Genomic DNA, 17,766 nt, shown 5'->3' on the forward strand with positions numbered 1-17,766 from the left:
AATTCATTCCAATTGAACTGTTATACTCAGAAGTGAAGCAAAGCAAATCCTCACTAATTTCTCCTGCTGAGTTCAACTTAAGTTTACTTTGACACGTGAGGATTCATGCTGTCGACCAAAAGCAAGTCTTCACAGTGCAGACATTTGACATTTGAGGGAGAGCCAATCACTGATTGAGCCAGGCAGTAAATGAAAAAATACAGTGGTAGCATGTTTCCAGTTGGTTATATTTAGTGGCCAGCTCACCAGCTATAGTAGTAAAGAGCCCAATGTGTTCTAATGTACCACATAATCTCCAAGACATGTCAATGAATTCTGCCGCACCATTTCCTGGTTAAAAAAATGGTAGCAAATGCAAGAGAGAAGAGTAGAACAAAGAAAAAGAAGAAAAGGAATGGAGAGATACAATTGAGAGGAAAGTTTTTTGGTGTCCCAGACTCCAGCTGTATACAGACTTAACCTGCAGCGCTGAGTCCCGAACACCGATGAGAGAAGATGAATAATAATTCCCATTACAGATGAAAACCGCAAAATAGAGATGGAGTAGAAGTGGAGAAGAGGTAAAGGGATAGTAGCAACAGAAGACAGGAACATAAAATAAATTAAGTGGGAAAAAAGAGAAGGGAGGACAGTGAAAGAGGAGAGAAGAGATGGAAGAAATGACAAAAGTTTTAAAATTTCATAGTTCAACTTTATTTATTGAAGGATGTTTTCTTATATGAGATTGAAATATATGAGTAGACTATTATAGAGTAATGACAGTAGCTTTATCATGGCCTAATGAAAAATAAAGGTTTACTTGTGATATTAAAATATGTTCCAAGCATCAGACCAGCACAATCACATATATGTAGTTAAAATCTAACCTAATCTCTTACTGTAATAAAAGAACCAGTTTGAGAGTGATAACAGTTTACATTTATTTACATTATATGACATATTAGGTGTGTAGTTTTAATGTTCTATCATATGTGTTTATTTAATGCCCTGAAGTTTCATATCAGCCCTGAAATTGATGTAGTTGAAAAGGCAATGGGAGTTTTCTTCTCTCCATAACCCCAACCGTGAGAAGCAGTAATATTTGTAGCCAGTAGATGTCACTCTAGTGGCAGACAATTAATTTCCCCTCCTTCAAATAAAATGGAAAATAAATCCTAGTCTAGATTATCTTGTTTGACAGCGCAGCAGGTCCCAAAAGTTAAATATTTTAGTTCATTTCTGATTGAGAAGAGGTTCTATGTCTGTGTGAGACACCACTTTAGCTCTATCCAATATATATATGAACTACATTTCCCAGAAAGCATTGAGCAGGGTTAGAGGTTATTTGGACATGTATAGTTCTCCAGAGCAACAGCACCCCTTTTCACTGAAAAATAAGACCCTTGCACTCGATATTGTGCAATATTTGTTATCTTCCACACACACGAGTGCTGGTGGTCAGCCAGTGTTCACGCAGCCAGTGTGAATGAGCCACAGCGACGCTGCTGCGAAGCGGGAAGACAACAATCCTGGTGGAAATCACCGTCCTGAGCTGCTGGACTGCTGCGGAGGGCTCAACAACGTCGATTATTCGAAGGTAAAACCAAAAACAGTTCGAAGCAAAGTTGTTCTACATCTCTTTACTTTCACACGTATCGAGTACAAACGCTCAGAAGTGACTACAAGGTATGACCGACTACACCGCTTACTCTTCAGCAGCTGTGAAGCTGACAGCCGGAAGACAGCCGGCAGAGTCGCCTTTTCCAAATAAAAGCATGATTTTCTGCAGATTGAGAGCAAGGTCATATTTACACCAGCAACACAATACAACGTCAACATAATGCAATGTAGAGCAGCTCTTTGGTTTGAGCAACAAATGTATTTCATTTATTTATTTATTTTTATTTTTATTTTTACACAAATAGTAATTGTATAACTCTTATTGTGGTGAAGGCTTTGTGACCTGCACATACAGATTTGTTGTTAGCAAACATATTTAAAGTTAGAAAAGTTGAAAAATTGCACCATGTGTGCTCACTATTTTCAAGCCAAGGACTTTTCTTATTTAATATAATCCATATCTTATTTTTTGAAAACATGTTTTAGGTAGTTTAACCCACTTAAATGACCCATGTGTAGGATTTAGTGGCATTTAACTATCAGGTTGCAGATTGCAACAAACTCGATACTCTCCCACTTCTATGCATGTGGTCACTAAACTCGAAAAGTGCAAAAGGCCCTCTCTAGAGCTGGAGTTTGATTTGTCTGTTCTGGGCTACTGTGGAAACATAGTAGTGCAACATGGTGAGTTCCATGGAAGAGGACCCTCTCCCTATGTAGATATAAAGGGCTCATTCTAATGTAATGAAAACACAGAGATTCCTATTCTCAGGTGATTATACACTAATTAAACCTTATGCATGAATATTATATTCCATTCATGCCAAGTCAGTTGCACTAGATTCTACTAAATTCTACACTCTACACCTTTAATATACTGTAATTCATATGGTCAATTTTCCACGTTTGGCCTGTTATATTTTATTTTATGTCAAACTGTGTGGGTATGTTGATAGCAGCCAGTTTTACCCAAATTCATCTCCATGTGTGTTTTCATATCTCTGGAGATATGTCTCTTAAAGTCATGTACTTAAGTGCATTGAGGGAAGAAAAAGGAAGGATGTAAAACTCTAAAATCTATAATTTTGTTTGTTTGTTTTTGACCTCTCACAGCCTGCAGCAGCAGTGAACATGGATCAAATAAACTTACATTGCCTTCTTCAATTACTTGCAAGATACATAGCTTACTCAAGGTCAGACTATTCATTAATTCAACAACGTAGCCCAGACTTGTCCTCTGTTTCAGCCTGTAACACTGTATACTGATAAAGAAAAGCAACCCTTTACTGAACCCCAGAAGCAGTTCAGATGGGACCTGTAATTGAAACACATATTCAGCTATTTGTACCAGAGAAAATGTTGTGTAGACATGCTGTTGATATAGTGGTTAAATATGTGTTGTGATACTAGTCAGATGTGTGGCACTGAATGTCACATTTACATATATCTTGAAAGTGATGATGGAGTTTTTGTACAAGTTGGTGACATTACACCATACAGTCCCATCATTCTGTATAGTGGAGCCATAAAGCCTTCTTCACTAGTGCGGTGAATTGAATCCCTGTCCATATCTGGTCACTGAAAGCCACTTACACCTTACAGTTAATCTGTGTATAGGTAAGACCTATACCAATGATTGACGACTGACGATTGACAATTGACAGAAAATTGATCCGAAACGATTTTGATAATGTTTTGTTAAGTAAAAAGGCCAAACTTTCACTGGTTGCTGCTCTTCTGTGTCGTACATGATGGTAGACTGAATACCTTTGGATTTTGGACTATTGATTTGACATTTGAAGATGTCAGCATGAGATCATATAGTTTTTAACAGGATTCGTTGATTGATTGATGGATAATGAAAATAATCATTAGTTGTTGCATTAATATAGTTCACATGTTTTTTAGTTTGATAATCGCTACCAAATTGATTTTTGTCAATCCGTACCTTAATCCAGAGCAAGATTAGGCCTTTCAACATAATTATATTATCAACTCATTGTACAAGACCTTGATCATTTTTGCTGACCTCGTTGATGATGACTGTGTTTGTTTACATGAGAATGTCACCAACATTATGCCAGAATAAACAGCATGACTTATTATGTGTGGTCTTTCTATTTGAAGCAAATCATTTGTCCACCTGTTAGTGCAAGTTGTTTCAGCATTTTGATCATCCTGTTTTCGCTCCTGCTGTTAAACATGTGCAAAGTCTAACTAAGCCTACGTTTGTTAACAGATACCCAAAGCAAACTGATTGCATTTGCTTAAAAGACATACTTTGTTGCTCTTCATCTCTGGCGTCAATGGGCATAAGCTGGCGAACCACACAGAGCAGCCCAGTGTGTTAGAGAGAAACAGTCTCTGTTGCTCCCTCTCACATCAGTCATTAAGATTATTTGTCCGCATTGTACCATGCTTCACTTTGAAAAGATGTGGTGTTACCTGTCATCCGTTTTTTCTCTTTATTCACAAAGAAAATATTGTGTGTGTTCTATAATTTACTGGAGATAAAAAAAACACCTACTTTTCTCAGTAATTGGTCTGCAGCAATTTGGTCTCCAGGAACACCTGCAAATAGACCAAAACCAACAAACAATACACGTCTTTATATAGGTCAAAAAATAACAAAAAACACTGATTAAAAAGTGTCTGCAAGCTACATGGGAAATAACATAATAATTTAGTGAAACTTCTTTTAAGAAACAAGACCCACATTTTATAAAGGGAATCTTCAGACCAACTGATGGGGGTCAATACCTGAGGATATTTAACACTTTTTTATAACTAGAGTCTTTGTAACTAGCTATGGAAGACGGTATTGGAGGTATTGGAACTATCTGTCCTCTTCTAATTAAATTATATATTTTTTTCTTTTTGCAACTTTCACAAAGTTGCCTCTTGTTACTTTCAGATGGACTTGACCCTGATAGAAGAACTCCTGCGACACATCAAATGTCATGACTTCAGCTTCTGCGTCGCTGCCATTGCCATCATTTTCAACCCTCTCTTCTGGAATGTGGTACGTGCTACTGTCGTCATTTGGTATCTCGCACCTTTATTTTCATACAGCTGGACCTGTCTTGACAAGCTCTCTTGCTTTAGGCATAGATGTGAGTCCTTTGACAGCTGTTTGCTTTTATTCAGAAGCAGAACTGCTGATTTTGTTTTGTGTGGGAACAAACAAGTTTGCGTAATGCATAATGGTTTAAAGTTTGAATGCAAAGTTTGAATGCATTGTCAGATTTCTGTGAGCTTGTCGAGACAATAGCAAACCACCCACTGTTTGTAGGTGTGAGTAATGAAAGGCATCAATCATAAAAAAGTAATTACACTGAATCATCAAAAAGTAATGTATAAATCCCAGACAGTTGTACTTTTCTTTCAGCCAGGTGAGCACAGTTTAGTCATGTTTGGGAAGTCGGTGAAGGGTCATGTCTTTTTTTTCCCACACCAGTAGTGACTTTTACCAGCAGCTGATGACTTCATGATGACTTCACTGTGCTAATCTTATGCATAGCATACACAAGGCATGAACTTTTAAAACCGCAATAGACAATGTTGTCTTGTATATAAGACTTCCAGACCATGTGTTAACCAATTTCACAGAATATAGCGGCTAAGGCAATGAACTTAAAGTGTTTCCAGCTGTTTTTGAAACTCGTGTATCAGTCCAAAGATAGGCTGTCATTGACTGTTGATCCATCTTTATCAAGTCAAAGTAAACTATCTTAACTGTGTCCCTGAACCTGATAAAACTGCCCTTCTGTGTTGCGTGTGTTGTGTTTCACAGACAAGATGGCTGCATTCATTTTTAGTGTAATCACAGATGTTTTATCAGAATTATTTAGCATTATCATTGGGGAGTAAACACAGCCTGTATCTAATATCTATTAGAGTACACATTGATATTGCCCCTCAATATGACGCCGTAATTATTGTTGACATTAAGGTGTGTTGATTTTAGTTGTTGAGTCTTTTTCATGTAGACATGGAAAGAAGATGTTTAATTTTCCATTAGCACGGCGCTGTGCAGTGCAAAGTCAAACATTTCAAGTAAAATCTTCCTCGGTGATGGACATTAGTGAGTGAATCATTCCAGCACTTCAGTCTGATAATGCGTGGAGTTAAATATACTACTGCAATTAAGGTAAAATGGTCATATTAAAAAAAATATCCCCTTTACCTGCGTTCATCACCCTCTTTCTTTATGGGGCACTTACATACTCAGAATGTTAAAACGGTCATGCATGGAAGAAATGAAGAATAAAAATCAAATGAAAACATAATTATGATGACTATATGTTAAGAGGTTTAGGGTGTGATGATACATTCAGCTCATGAGACGAGACACAATATTGGGTTCACGAGATTGAGACAAGATTTTAATTATATTTTTCAGAAAACTTCAATAAGGAAATGTGACTTTTCTTTTATTTGAATTTCCAATTATCACAAACTATAACATATTGATAATAAAAAGCACAGAAATAAAAGTAAATTGCACAAATCCTGTATCACATAAATACACAAGTAGAACAACATATAAATTGTGTTATAATTTGGAAGTGTGACTCATTTTACTTTTGGCATCATTAGGCTTCCAAAGCTGCTCCTCCTACTTCAGGCTCAATGTAGAGACCTGAGGTTAACCTGCTCCTCTCCTCATCTCATACTTCTGACTGAGATCTTCTCAACAGGTAGAAGCTGCAACAAGGTTAATGATCCACACGTGACATTATAAAAAGAAGACATGAAGTGCAAATGAGCGATAGAAAACCGATTGTATATATTTTTTAAATTTCTTCTTAATTATAGCTTTGCGGGACAACATTCACTGCTGCTGTAATTAACAGGTATTCTATTAGTCACATTTGACCCAGTTATAATGTGAATTATGTTTTATGACCATCTCTTGATGTCCAGATTTAATACAATTATGGAATTACTGTTTGAAAATTGGCATAATTTGTCCTCCTTGCTGCTTTTGAAAATAAGTTCACTACTATGCCAGGTGTCTGTGTGTCATTTTTGAATTGCCTTTTAACCAACCTTTTTAATGGTGATTCATTTGACCATTGATTCAGGCCATCATAGCCATCACTCCCACACAAACCCAGCTGGACACGTGCATTATACAGTAGCCACTTCCTTAAAGAGAGGCAGCCAATTACTTACTTTAAAGTAAATGTTGCTTAGGTGATCTTGGCCAAATGATGCCAAATTACCCTTTTTGTGCATTGTGCTGGAAGATAAGCTGTAAGTGGCTGTAATGGTGGTTATTCAGGCAAACAGCATTAGGACTGATGGAACTTACTAAGAGAGAGATGGGTAAAATAAGGTATTTTTATCTTGTCTGTTTGAGCATCAATGTTGTATTCCTTTAAGACGGCAGTCTTGAGGATGGTGTTTCAATGGATTTCATTGGACTACTATCTTTTAAAGGGTGAAAAAAACACTAAAAATAAGCTGAAAGCTAAAAATAAAGAAAGCCTTGTACCCCATTCATTTAGGATATTTCTGATCGCAAGTCTATCACACGTGAAGAGTCAAACAACTGCTGATGGGATTTTTAAATATACCCCCTTCAGTGGTTACATTGTTCATTTCGTGTCATTACATTTTGGTGAAATGTGGCGGCATATCATTTGTAGCAGATCACGCTGTTGCCTTGTTTCATGGGCTGCATGTGCTGTTCTGGACCTTGCTCTTGATAGTGCTGAAGGTTTAGCATGTTAGTGTTAAGGTTGTCGAGCACAAAAAGTCTCAAATGTTTCAACTTGAAAGGAAGGGTCACTTTGCTTTAGACTGGTTTCAATATTGTCATGGCAACAACAAGCATAGAAACCAGTACTTTATCTGCATTCACTAAAACCACACAAAAACACAAAAAATACCATTTATTCTAGCTTCTTATCTTATCTTGAAACATAGGATTTGAAACTCATATTTCATTTTTTGACCACTTGGGGGCAACGTAACAAGCTTTACACACATTCTAAATGTTGGTCCAAGTTTGATTTATCGTCAATCTCAGTTGGTTGTTAGGTTGTGTGGTTGGAAATCAAATGTGTACATAATAGTTCTGAATGGCTTCACTCAAAGGTGGAGTGAAAAAAACCCTAAAATACTAGAGAATAGAATAGAATAGAGTTAAACGACAGCGCTAGTTGATAATTCTCTGTTAGCCACACCTTTCAAATTACACATAGACATTTTAAACATTGTCAATGTCAAATTTTCTCTTAGTGCAGATTTAAGATTTCAATTTGATATATCGTGATCAGCTTTTTTAATGTTTTATGATATTTTATGACTTAAATGATTATTTCATTAAGTGGAGTAATAATTGTCAGGTCATTAATTAATCAAGATAACTTTCAGTCCTTCTTTTTTATACATTTATAGTAGTAATGAAAGTACTGTATGTCCTTCTGCAAACATGAGTATTTAAGCACTACATTCTTCCTGTTTCTCATAAGCACTTTATTTGAAAGTCCATATCTGCACACATTAAATGATAGATAAAGGCAGTCCGTGCAGCTATTTGACTGTAGCAGTGTGTTGTATTTCCACATATCTGGCTCTGCTTAATCTTCAGTCACGTTCTCCCACTACACTTCCCCTCCTTTCCTCTCATATTTTCCAAGAATCGTTGGGGAGGAGGAGGCTTTTTTCCCTTTAGTATTTGCAGGTAGCAGTGTGAGGTGCACGCTGCCCTGTTAGTTGCGTACTTGTAACAGGAGATGATTGCTGCTGCGGACGCTGTGACCAGCAGAGTCTGAACTGAAGACGCTTTGCAGTATGAGATGACCCAGTAGTGTGACCAGATAATTAACTTGTGGTACAAAATGTGTGCAGTTTTAGTACATTCATCAGAGTCTCAGTGGGCAGAGTGGGACTGAAGTGGTGGGCGTTGATCTCTCAAGAACAAAACCATAATTGAAAACCCTGACTGGAACGTTTCACGTGTAACATACCCAAACACCACATTCCTCTGTCATGTGAGAGTCTATGATAAAAAAATCACACATGCCAGTATAATGAGACTCTTCTGGATGTCTTTGCCTCGACTGGTTTGATTCGGTCCAAGATCACAGATCACATGTCAGCATTTGGGCTCTTCAATCATCTCTTCAATAGATCTAGTTGTGTCTTTTTCATGGTGTCACATGGAATTACCTCCCTGTGGTGTCATTTTTCCCAAAGCTTGACCCATACTAAAAGTCAGGATATCTCCGCCTCTGCTGCATGAACTGTGACCTTTCTACCTTTTAATCTGTCACTTGTAAATGGTAAATGGTAAATGGACTGTACTTATATAGTGTTTTTCTGGTCTTTTGACCACTCAAAGCCTTTTTACACAATAAGTCACATTCACCCATTCATTCACCCATTCATTCACACATTCATGTACCGTTGGTACAATCATTGGGAGCAGTTTGGCAAGTGTCTTGCCCAAGGACACATTGACATGTCGACTGGAGGAGCCAGGAATCGAACCACCAATTTTCCAATTACTGGACAACTTGCTCTCCTGAGCCACAGCCACCTTAACTTGTGAGTCCCCCCTAAATAACAATTTTTCACCTTTACCGATTTGTATTTCCAGTGGTAGAACACTCTGTGGCTTGAGAAGCATTTTCCCTGGTTGCTCACTATCCTACCTGAGCACTTTCAGCACACATGTAATATATATACTGTTATGTAACAAAGCAAGGGATTCCTCACCTTCTTTATAACTGAGGTATCCTATGCGTGTACTGAACACAGTCTTCCTACTGGGACAGAGACACAGCAAGGCCTGTTCCTTGAGTGTGTAGTTCGGTGTGTGTGTGTGTGTGCGTGTGCGTGTGTGTGTGAGAGCATAGATCAGGACGTACCAGCCCCAAACCGTCACTGCTTAACCTTTTATCTGTTCACACAACAGTGATTACACACACACACTGACGCCGACATAAGGCCTGCTGATTAAAGTTATGCTTTTGAAAATTCTTCAAGCTTTGTGAATCTATTCAAGCCTGTCGGCAAAAGTATCACAAGCAATATTGACATAAATAGACTTTATTCATTTGGGTTCAGGACAGAGATCAGTTAAGTGATATTCTCTGATGCTGTAGTGATTTTCATTTGATCATTAAAGTGCAGTGACTGCTACAGCCTCAGAAAATAGATCAGAATAAGAAAATGGGGGAGATTTGCTGGATCAGTGGGGCCAGGAGGTAAGTGTGTCACAGTAAGGCTGTGACACATTGACCTTATTGTAGATTGGGGCCAATCCTGCTGTCAGGCACCAAGAACAATCAGCCTACAGTATAGTTCTGCCAATCTTTGGTTTGGTACTTTTGGCTATGTTAGAATCTCTGCAGGTTTACCTGACCCCAGCAACACCTTCACAGTGAGTGGTACAAGTGTGTCTTTGTGTGTGTAGGTGGCCTACATAGTGACTCACTGAAGTTGAGTTATAGAAAGCTTCTGGAAAGTACAGATGCACTTTGTCACGTGGGCAGACTGACTGTACAACACATTGGTATAATTAAGCAACAGTATAGATTCAAAATTCATCCGGCCATAGTAACTCCGAAACTATAATATTTTGCTTTTCCAAACTGTTACCAATCACTGTTAAAAAAAGAATGATTTTGATATTTTATGGATTGACAATGCTGTGGTTAAGATCTGGTTAGGTTTCAAATCGTATATCCTTCATGAGTTTCTCATTAGCAAAGAGTAACAGGTAAGCTCATTTTTAACAAGCACTGACTGTTATTATCTTCAGTTAAAATGAGAAAACGTCCCCTGCGGTAGATTATATCAGCTGCTATATTTACATTTCTGCATAATTGTTTCTTATTGAATTACACATTCTATCTTAATTGTAGTTTCGGTTTGAACTTTGTATTGGCAGATGCCCACTTTTACCACCCACTGTACTATTGAATTTGGATCAGAGCCAAAAAATGTTAATTGGTTATTACTTCAGTGGTGTGTGTAAATATTTCTTCACAAGGTCTGTTCCCTTTGATCACAGCAGAAGAGGTGACACCGAAATGACCCCTGAATTATCCAGCTGCTCTCCCTGTCTCATTAAAACAGGCTAGGATTAAGACAGGACAAGCTAAGAGCAAACGTCATAAAATCACACCTGGAATTTTTCTGCATGACAGACAAAAGAAATGAAAAGTGGAAGTGATGCACAGTTGCATGACGGCTTGAGTAGAAAGGAATTAATGTGAGTTTTGAAGTCAGTCTGACTGAGCTGTCATATACTGACTCACTGTTTGTTGTCACAGCACATGTCAGTTGCTGTACCCATTGTTTGGCTGTTGGTGGCCAAGAGACACGTGTTTTTGTGTCTCAAAATATGATGTCATGATGTATTATTTTTGTCACTATACCGATGATGATACTTTTGCTGATTAAAGAAACATCTCAACCACAAATGAACCATGGTGACAGGAGAATGAATCCTGATGACTTTGCTGATGCAAGCAGCAGCTCAGACTTTTAACTCGCCCTGGGTGCTCTGACTCTCTCATCTCTTTTGCCTAATTCCTAATAAGCTGCACTTCCTGTGTGCCAAAAAGATTTCTCACTACCGGTCATGCCTTGCCACGTGTGCTGGATAGAGACAGAATTGGATTCACGTGCAGCACCTGCTCTTCTGCTTGAACACATTACCCTGGTTGAACATAAAATAATATCTGCTCATGGCGAATTTGGTGTCTTCAGTCATCATTCCTGTTTGTCTCATTTCACTCCTGCACCGTGTTTCTCTCCTGGCCCCCGCTGTTTTCTTTTTTTAGCCTATCTCGATACTCTCACCATCATATTCTTACAGTTTCCAATGATCTCTCAGGTCTTTTCTTTCCTACGTGACCATCATACTTTGCCTCTCTCCCCCTTGCTGTTCTTTGTAATTGGTCTTTTACTCTGCTTTTGCCTCTCAAGTCTGTAAGTCATACCATGACAATTTTGTTAGTCTTTATTGCTACTTTTTAAAAACTTTTTGCCTAGATGAAATCAAATCTATATTTGTCAAAAGCTACTCTTTACCAACCTAAATATGATTAAGGCTAGAGCTGCACAGGAAAGCTATTCTTTTCCCTTACGTTCATCAGCAGTTGACAGCTCAAGTGGTTCTGCAGTCTGTAATAATTTTGAAGTAGTAAATGCTGTACTGACATCAGCCGTGGGTATCTGGCAAAGTTTGCACCAACTCTGTGTCCCCTTTTCTTTCTGTGATGGCTTAGTGTCTGTCTCCCAACTTACTAGGAACTCCTGTTCTTCTTGTCATGTTCCTCGAGTTTCTCTCCTTTTCCTTCTCAATCCATCACAAAGTGGAGTTATAAGTCCTTGTGGTTATTTCAAAACGTTCACTCACCTTTTCAACAGTTGCAAGCTATGACTGAGCAATTAATTGATATTTTATTGAAATAGCAAGATGGGCGACTGCAATTTTCAAATCATAAGAGGCACAATATGTGTTGGTGAAATGTGACTCAATGTGGCCCTAACCCTAACCCTAACCCTTGCGAATTGCAGCATAAGATGCTTGGTGACGTACACACTGCTCACTGTGCTGGTTGGTGTAGCTGTAGCTGGCAAGCTGATTGCAGTCCCAATCATGGTCACGATAACCCTCCGAGCAAACAAATCTACGGACACAGTTTTCTTCAATTTGGACTGTCAACATAGTTGAGACATTGTGGCCCTCTAAAATCAAGTGCTGTTTTCTCTCAGAAACCAAAGCAAACCATGACTCTGTCACTATTCAAAATAGCTGTCATTTTAATTATAAAGACGTATTAGCTTTCCTTTTCCCACAGTAGACACTTTTTAATATGTTGCAGGAGTATGTTACCCATTTTTCACTGAGGTTTTTTTTTTTTTCAAACGAGTGAAACAGCGCCCCCTCTAGGTTGTAATTGCTGATAAACGTCAGCTAATCTGTGTGGTTAAACATGATTCTATCAAAGAAACGTTTTCACCCTTTTAAGTCAAACTAAGTATCAAACAATCAGATGTTGTCACTGATTGTTTGACCTGCCAATGGTCAAAGCACACAGTTGCAAATTCTGATTGCAGTAATTAAATGTAAATTAATTGATACAGCTGGAAATTTAGTTTTCATGCCACTGCGACCATGCCAATCTTCTTTATTTGTTCTGTGATCATAATTTTCTTCATTTCAGACTGTATTTTAGTTTGGCTCTTGTACTGCTCCATGTTTTGGGATAATACATTAAATCCTGATGCATCTTAGAGGTTTTTTGGCTTAGTTTGTAAGACAGAAAACGCATTTTGAAGACAAATATGTTTGTATTCGTCAAAGTGAGGTGTCAAAAGCGGAATTTTATTGGCACCACTATAAAAAAAATTCACAAATGATGACATTGATTGACAATTGATGACAATCTGCTGTTTGTGGTTTTCCTGATGAGGAGGCTGACTCATAAAAAAACAAAAAAAAGCTTCAGTTTATAAATCAGTATAAAGCAGTTACAGAGTCACACTCAGTTCTGAGTTGTGCATGACAACCTTGTGATACATTTATCAGAGAGCACATTTTAATTTTTTAATTTTCAGTCTTTATCTCAATGATTGCTTGTCATTATCAGCATGGTTTATCAGCTGGTTACATAATCCTGCACTGTGAATCTCCACTTCCTAACCTCTCTGAACTTCAGTTGCAGTCGTAGAGATTTTTTTTTTGTGTTTGTTTTGTAAAATAACACCCATGCTTCATTTTCAAGTGGGCTCGAAAATGAAGTCCGAAAATGAAGCATTTCTCAAGTAAGACAGCTGATTGGACATTGTTCTAAAGTGGACTAATTTTGTTCCTTCCAAGGTCATCATAACAACATTTAGAATTTAAAAAAGGTAACTGAAATAAAAAAATATGAAAAACTTTGAAGAAAACTCAGAAGTTAATTACCATAAAATTTAGACATAAAAGTAAAAATACTATACAACTTATGTTTTTTATATTGTGGGCTTATTTTTGTGGTATGCAAACTGAAAAAAATGAAAAAGAATGTAAGTTTACACATGTTCTGATATGATGCCAAAAAAAGATTTAATGATTTTTAAAACAGCTCATGAATAACTGTTTTGTACAAAGGGAAGTACTGTAACATTTTCATTAACACGCTGTTAATCAATAATTCCAACCTGACTTTTATGTGTGGTGGCCAGCAACCCAAAAGTAAACTTTCATCTCATAAACTTTGCTCCATATTAGAGCCAGTAAACCATTTTATTAGCATGTTTTCTGGATTTCTTCCTGGCTGCTTCTGTACTTTAAAAATACCCAATGGAGTTTTAGACCATTTGGCAATAGCTCGCCAAGAAAGAAGAAGCAATGTGCAGCAAAAATGCAGTTAAGAACACACCATAATTCAAGTGTTGCATTTTCTAAAAAAAAAAAAAGGCTCTGCAAATGTTTTGTTTATTTCTATGAGGAAATAAATGTACTCACATATATTTTTGCCTCAAGCATACAGTATACACAATGTGTTTTGATAAGGAACTTTGTATACCACATGACTTTGTTTACAACAACAACAACAACAAAACCCAAATAGTGTACCTTTAACCTTTTGTCAATCAATCAGTCAATCAATATTGCAACCCTTATTTTCAACTGGAAACCTTGTATTATGTATTATGTAAGACTGTAATTTTGCTCTTCTGTACTTACAGTATTGCACTCTGATTAGATCATCTCTTTGTCATTGAGAGTACATTAAAAGCACTCAGACAGAAGGGAAAGGTTAGTCCAACAGATATTTTTACATTAAAAAGAAATGCGTCTTTAAACATAGACCCATGTGAATAGTTGCCTGGGCAACATACATGTACAGTATTCCTGTGAGTAATAGGTGAGGTTGTGAAGATGAACTGTACATCATGTACGGCTTTGCAAAGATGACATTTCCACTGTTGTTTAGTATGTGAGGATGATGCCTCATTCAGGTCTCCATTTCATTATCTCCTTTCATTTCACAGCAAACAGGTTGCCCCGGCAGATATTTTAAACTATTTCGAAGTCAAATCTGGTCCCACGTAGATGGGATTATATGGAGTCTGAGGCTGCAGTAGATAGATGTCACGCTGACATTGGGGAGCTGGGAGGAAAGTGGTCAGTGTGTTCTCTCTTGTTTTATCTCTCCTGCTTGGGCTGACATGTTAGCCAGCATCACGTGGACATCAGGCTCATAGATAACAGGATGTGGAAACTTAACTGTCACATGAAAGCTGGAAGAATGCTGCACGAGACATATACTTGTTACATTCCAAATGGTTGTCCAGTTTGAATAAATTATTGTGGATTGAAAAGAGGAGTTTAAGGCCGACTGCTTGATTGCTTTACACTGCATCAAGAGCTTCTTGTTTTTACAAAGACTGCGCATCCAGAACTTTAATCGATCACTCCGCTTTCAACTCCTAATAACAGCTGAGTCTAAAGCCACAAGTTTGCATTAAGAGAAATCAAATCAACCCATGAAGCTCTATGTGGTCAGTCAGCAGATTAAACGCTGGCTTTGGCTCACACAAAAGTCTGCAGACATAGCTTCAGCGATGTAAGGCTACCATTGTGCGTTCCTTCTGTCAGGGGTCTTATCTGGTGCCCGAGAGGTCCTGATTTGGCCTCGAACTGAACAATAATGTCTGAATGAGTCATCAGCACTTAGACCTGACAGTAGGAGGGACTGAGGGGGAGAAGAAGTGCAAAACGACAGGTGTTTAATTTCATCATGAGTTTCAGGAGAAATTTGGAAAGGAAAGTGAAAAAAGAAAAAAAACTAACATAAAAGGCAACAAAAGGAGAAGTGCAACGTGATGTCAGTGTGACCTCGAGTGTATCGCAGTTCATTTACAAAGTGTACATTTTGAGAAAAGAAGTAGGAATACATACAAACTGTGCTGCTGATGAAGAGAAACCTCATACAGCTTGTTTAAAGTGAAAGGAAGATGAATAGAGCTACTGGGGCAAGGCAGCAGATATACAACACATCAAGACTCAACAAAGAGGAGGATGGGGAAAAGCTTGGTGAATAGTTGAATGAGAAAAATGAATATAGAGTGCAAAGAAAAGGGCAAAAACTTACAAAGAGCATGTAAGAGTAGGAGTGAACGGAGGGATGTGTCAGGTTTGTCATTGCTTTGTTATCTCCACAACACTACTCTTGTTTGGAAAGCTGTTATTTGCTGGCAAGTGAAGCCGATGCCACACAAGTTGTTTTATTTTTGTGCCTAGAATTGAAGAACTGACACCAAGTCTTAGAATCCAGGTGTAAAATTACAGAAAATCATCCAATAATTTACTGTCATAAGTGTATGAGTCATCTTGTTCTCGAGAGGAGACTCAATATTCTAACCAATTTACAGAATGAAGATTTATACTGATTCTTTGGTAATGAAACCCCTCAGTTAACATGCTGTCAGATGCAGAATGAGATTCAACAATCAACATTGATTCAGATTATTTTTATAGACTGACGCACAAGTGTTGCACGCATGGGAGCATTAAGTCTTTGTCTTAGAGCACAAACTTGATGGCGGTTATATTTAGGATGATTATTAGCTAGAGTGCGTCAGTGGAGGACTGTGCATTAACAACTCGAGAGTTTTAATGGGATGCTACAGCTGCTCTGTGTGTGTGTGTGTGTGTGTGTGTGTGTGTGTGTGTGTGTGATATATACTTCTATCTTTCTCAAGAAACAGTTGTAATTTTGGACCTCAGAAGTGACGAATCCTGTCAAGGGTTATTTTTATAGTTCATACTCATCATAACAATACTTTTTACTATAGGCAAAAACTTATGAGTGAACCTTAGCACTTAGCACACATCTGCAATCATATTAATTTCTGTAAAATGTCAGAGTTTTCACTCAGCTGTAGGTCTTTTTGGGGTAGGGCAGAGTATCCAATCTAAGTACCCTTAAAGTGATACCCATACCAATTTAGTACTTCACTCAATACCATCATGTGAATAGAACCACTCTTCCACATCTAAATGATTAGACTTTTACACAAATGCATTTTGAAAGTCAAATTATTAATATTTATTAATTGAAGTACGCTTGCATTGATTGGCTGTGAGCAAGTCCATACAATATTTTCTAGCTCTAGATGCAAAAAGGATCGATTGCAGGTTTGATGGGAAATGTTTCCATACTACTTGCTATCAATTTATTTTGGTCAATACCTTAAAGCAGTGGTCTCCAACACATCTGATTCTAATAATTAACTTGTTGTAAAGCAGCTGAAGCTCGTCAAATGCTTGAAAACAAGTTAATTATTAGAATCAGGTGTGTTATAGTGGGGAGCTACCTAAAACATGCAGGGCAATAGCTCTCCAGGAGCAGGGTTGGTGACCACTGCCTTAAAGGTATCGAGTACTGATACCTAGCCCTATTTTGGGGTGTTGGCATATTGTGTTTTAATGCAGTGTGCTTCTTTGCTTCATGGTATGAAACATTAGCCTAGTAGTTATATCAACAATGGTTGTGTCAGAAAATAACATTAAAAAATGTTTTAACCTTGCCTATTGCATCCCCTCACAAAACTTCAACGATAAAATCATCAGTTTATGAATTTGTGGATTGTGTCACACAGTGTCATTAAAGGGGGTACAGTATATAATGCTTTTTGCAGTGTTTCCCCTAGAAATGTTTGTAGCAGCGGTGCTGTGTGTCAATGACCTAGCAACACTAGGGGGGTCCGGAAGAAAAACTTGAAAAATAATAGGGCTGCAACTAACGATTATTTTTGATAAACGATTAATCAGTCAATTATTTTTTTGATTAATCAATGAATTGGATAAAAAATATTTTTTTAAATTTCCACCCCTTAATTCAAAAACAAAAACATTTTTTCAAATTGACAATGCAAAAAAGTGCTCAAACAACATGTTGCTGCTTGGACGTCCCTGAGTTGTTAAAGTAATATTGAATTATAAATAACAATTTAAACAAAACAACTAAATGTCTGATAGCTTTAACAAAATATCATCCACATGTATGCTACACAAAAAAAGGTATAACTATAACCAGGGAGCACACTGCAACAAGGTTAATGATCCACACAGTGACATTATATCATTGATATTGTGCACAAAAGCAATAGAAAACCCATTGTTTTTTGTACATGCGCGCAGTC

At 37.6% G+C, this 17,766-nt stretch overlaps 1 protein-coding gene across 1 annotated transcript in view; it reads left to right on the plus strand.

The window, feature by feature from the left end:
• Positions 1–1,436: 1,436 nt before the first annotated feature.
• The window catches only part of pemt (phosphatidylethanolamine N-methyltransferase), a 73,692-nt gene continuing 57,362 nt past the window's right edge, over positions 1,437–17,766 (plus strand). The window contains exons 1-2 of the mRNA XM_053341773.1: positions 1,437–1,576; positions 4,514–4,621. Coding sequence (XP_053197748.1) covers positions 1,466–1,576; positions 4,514–4,621 — 219 coding nt within the window. The 5' untranslated portion in view covers positions 1,437–1,465. The remainder of the gene's footprint in view (positions 1,577–4,513; positions 4,622–17,766) is intronic.

The sequence above is a fragment of the Scomber japonicus genome, chromosome 20 (assembly GCF_027409825.1).
Source record: "Scomber japonicus isolate fScoJap1 chromosome 20, fScoJap1.pri, whole genome shotgun sequence".
NCBI lineage: Eukaryota > Metazoa > Chordata > Actinopteri > Scombriformes > Scombridae > Scomber > Scomber japonicus.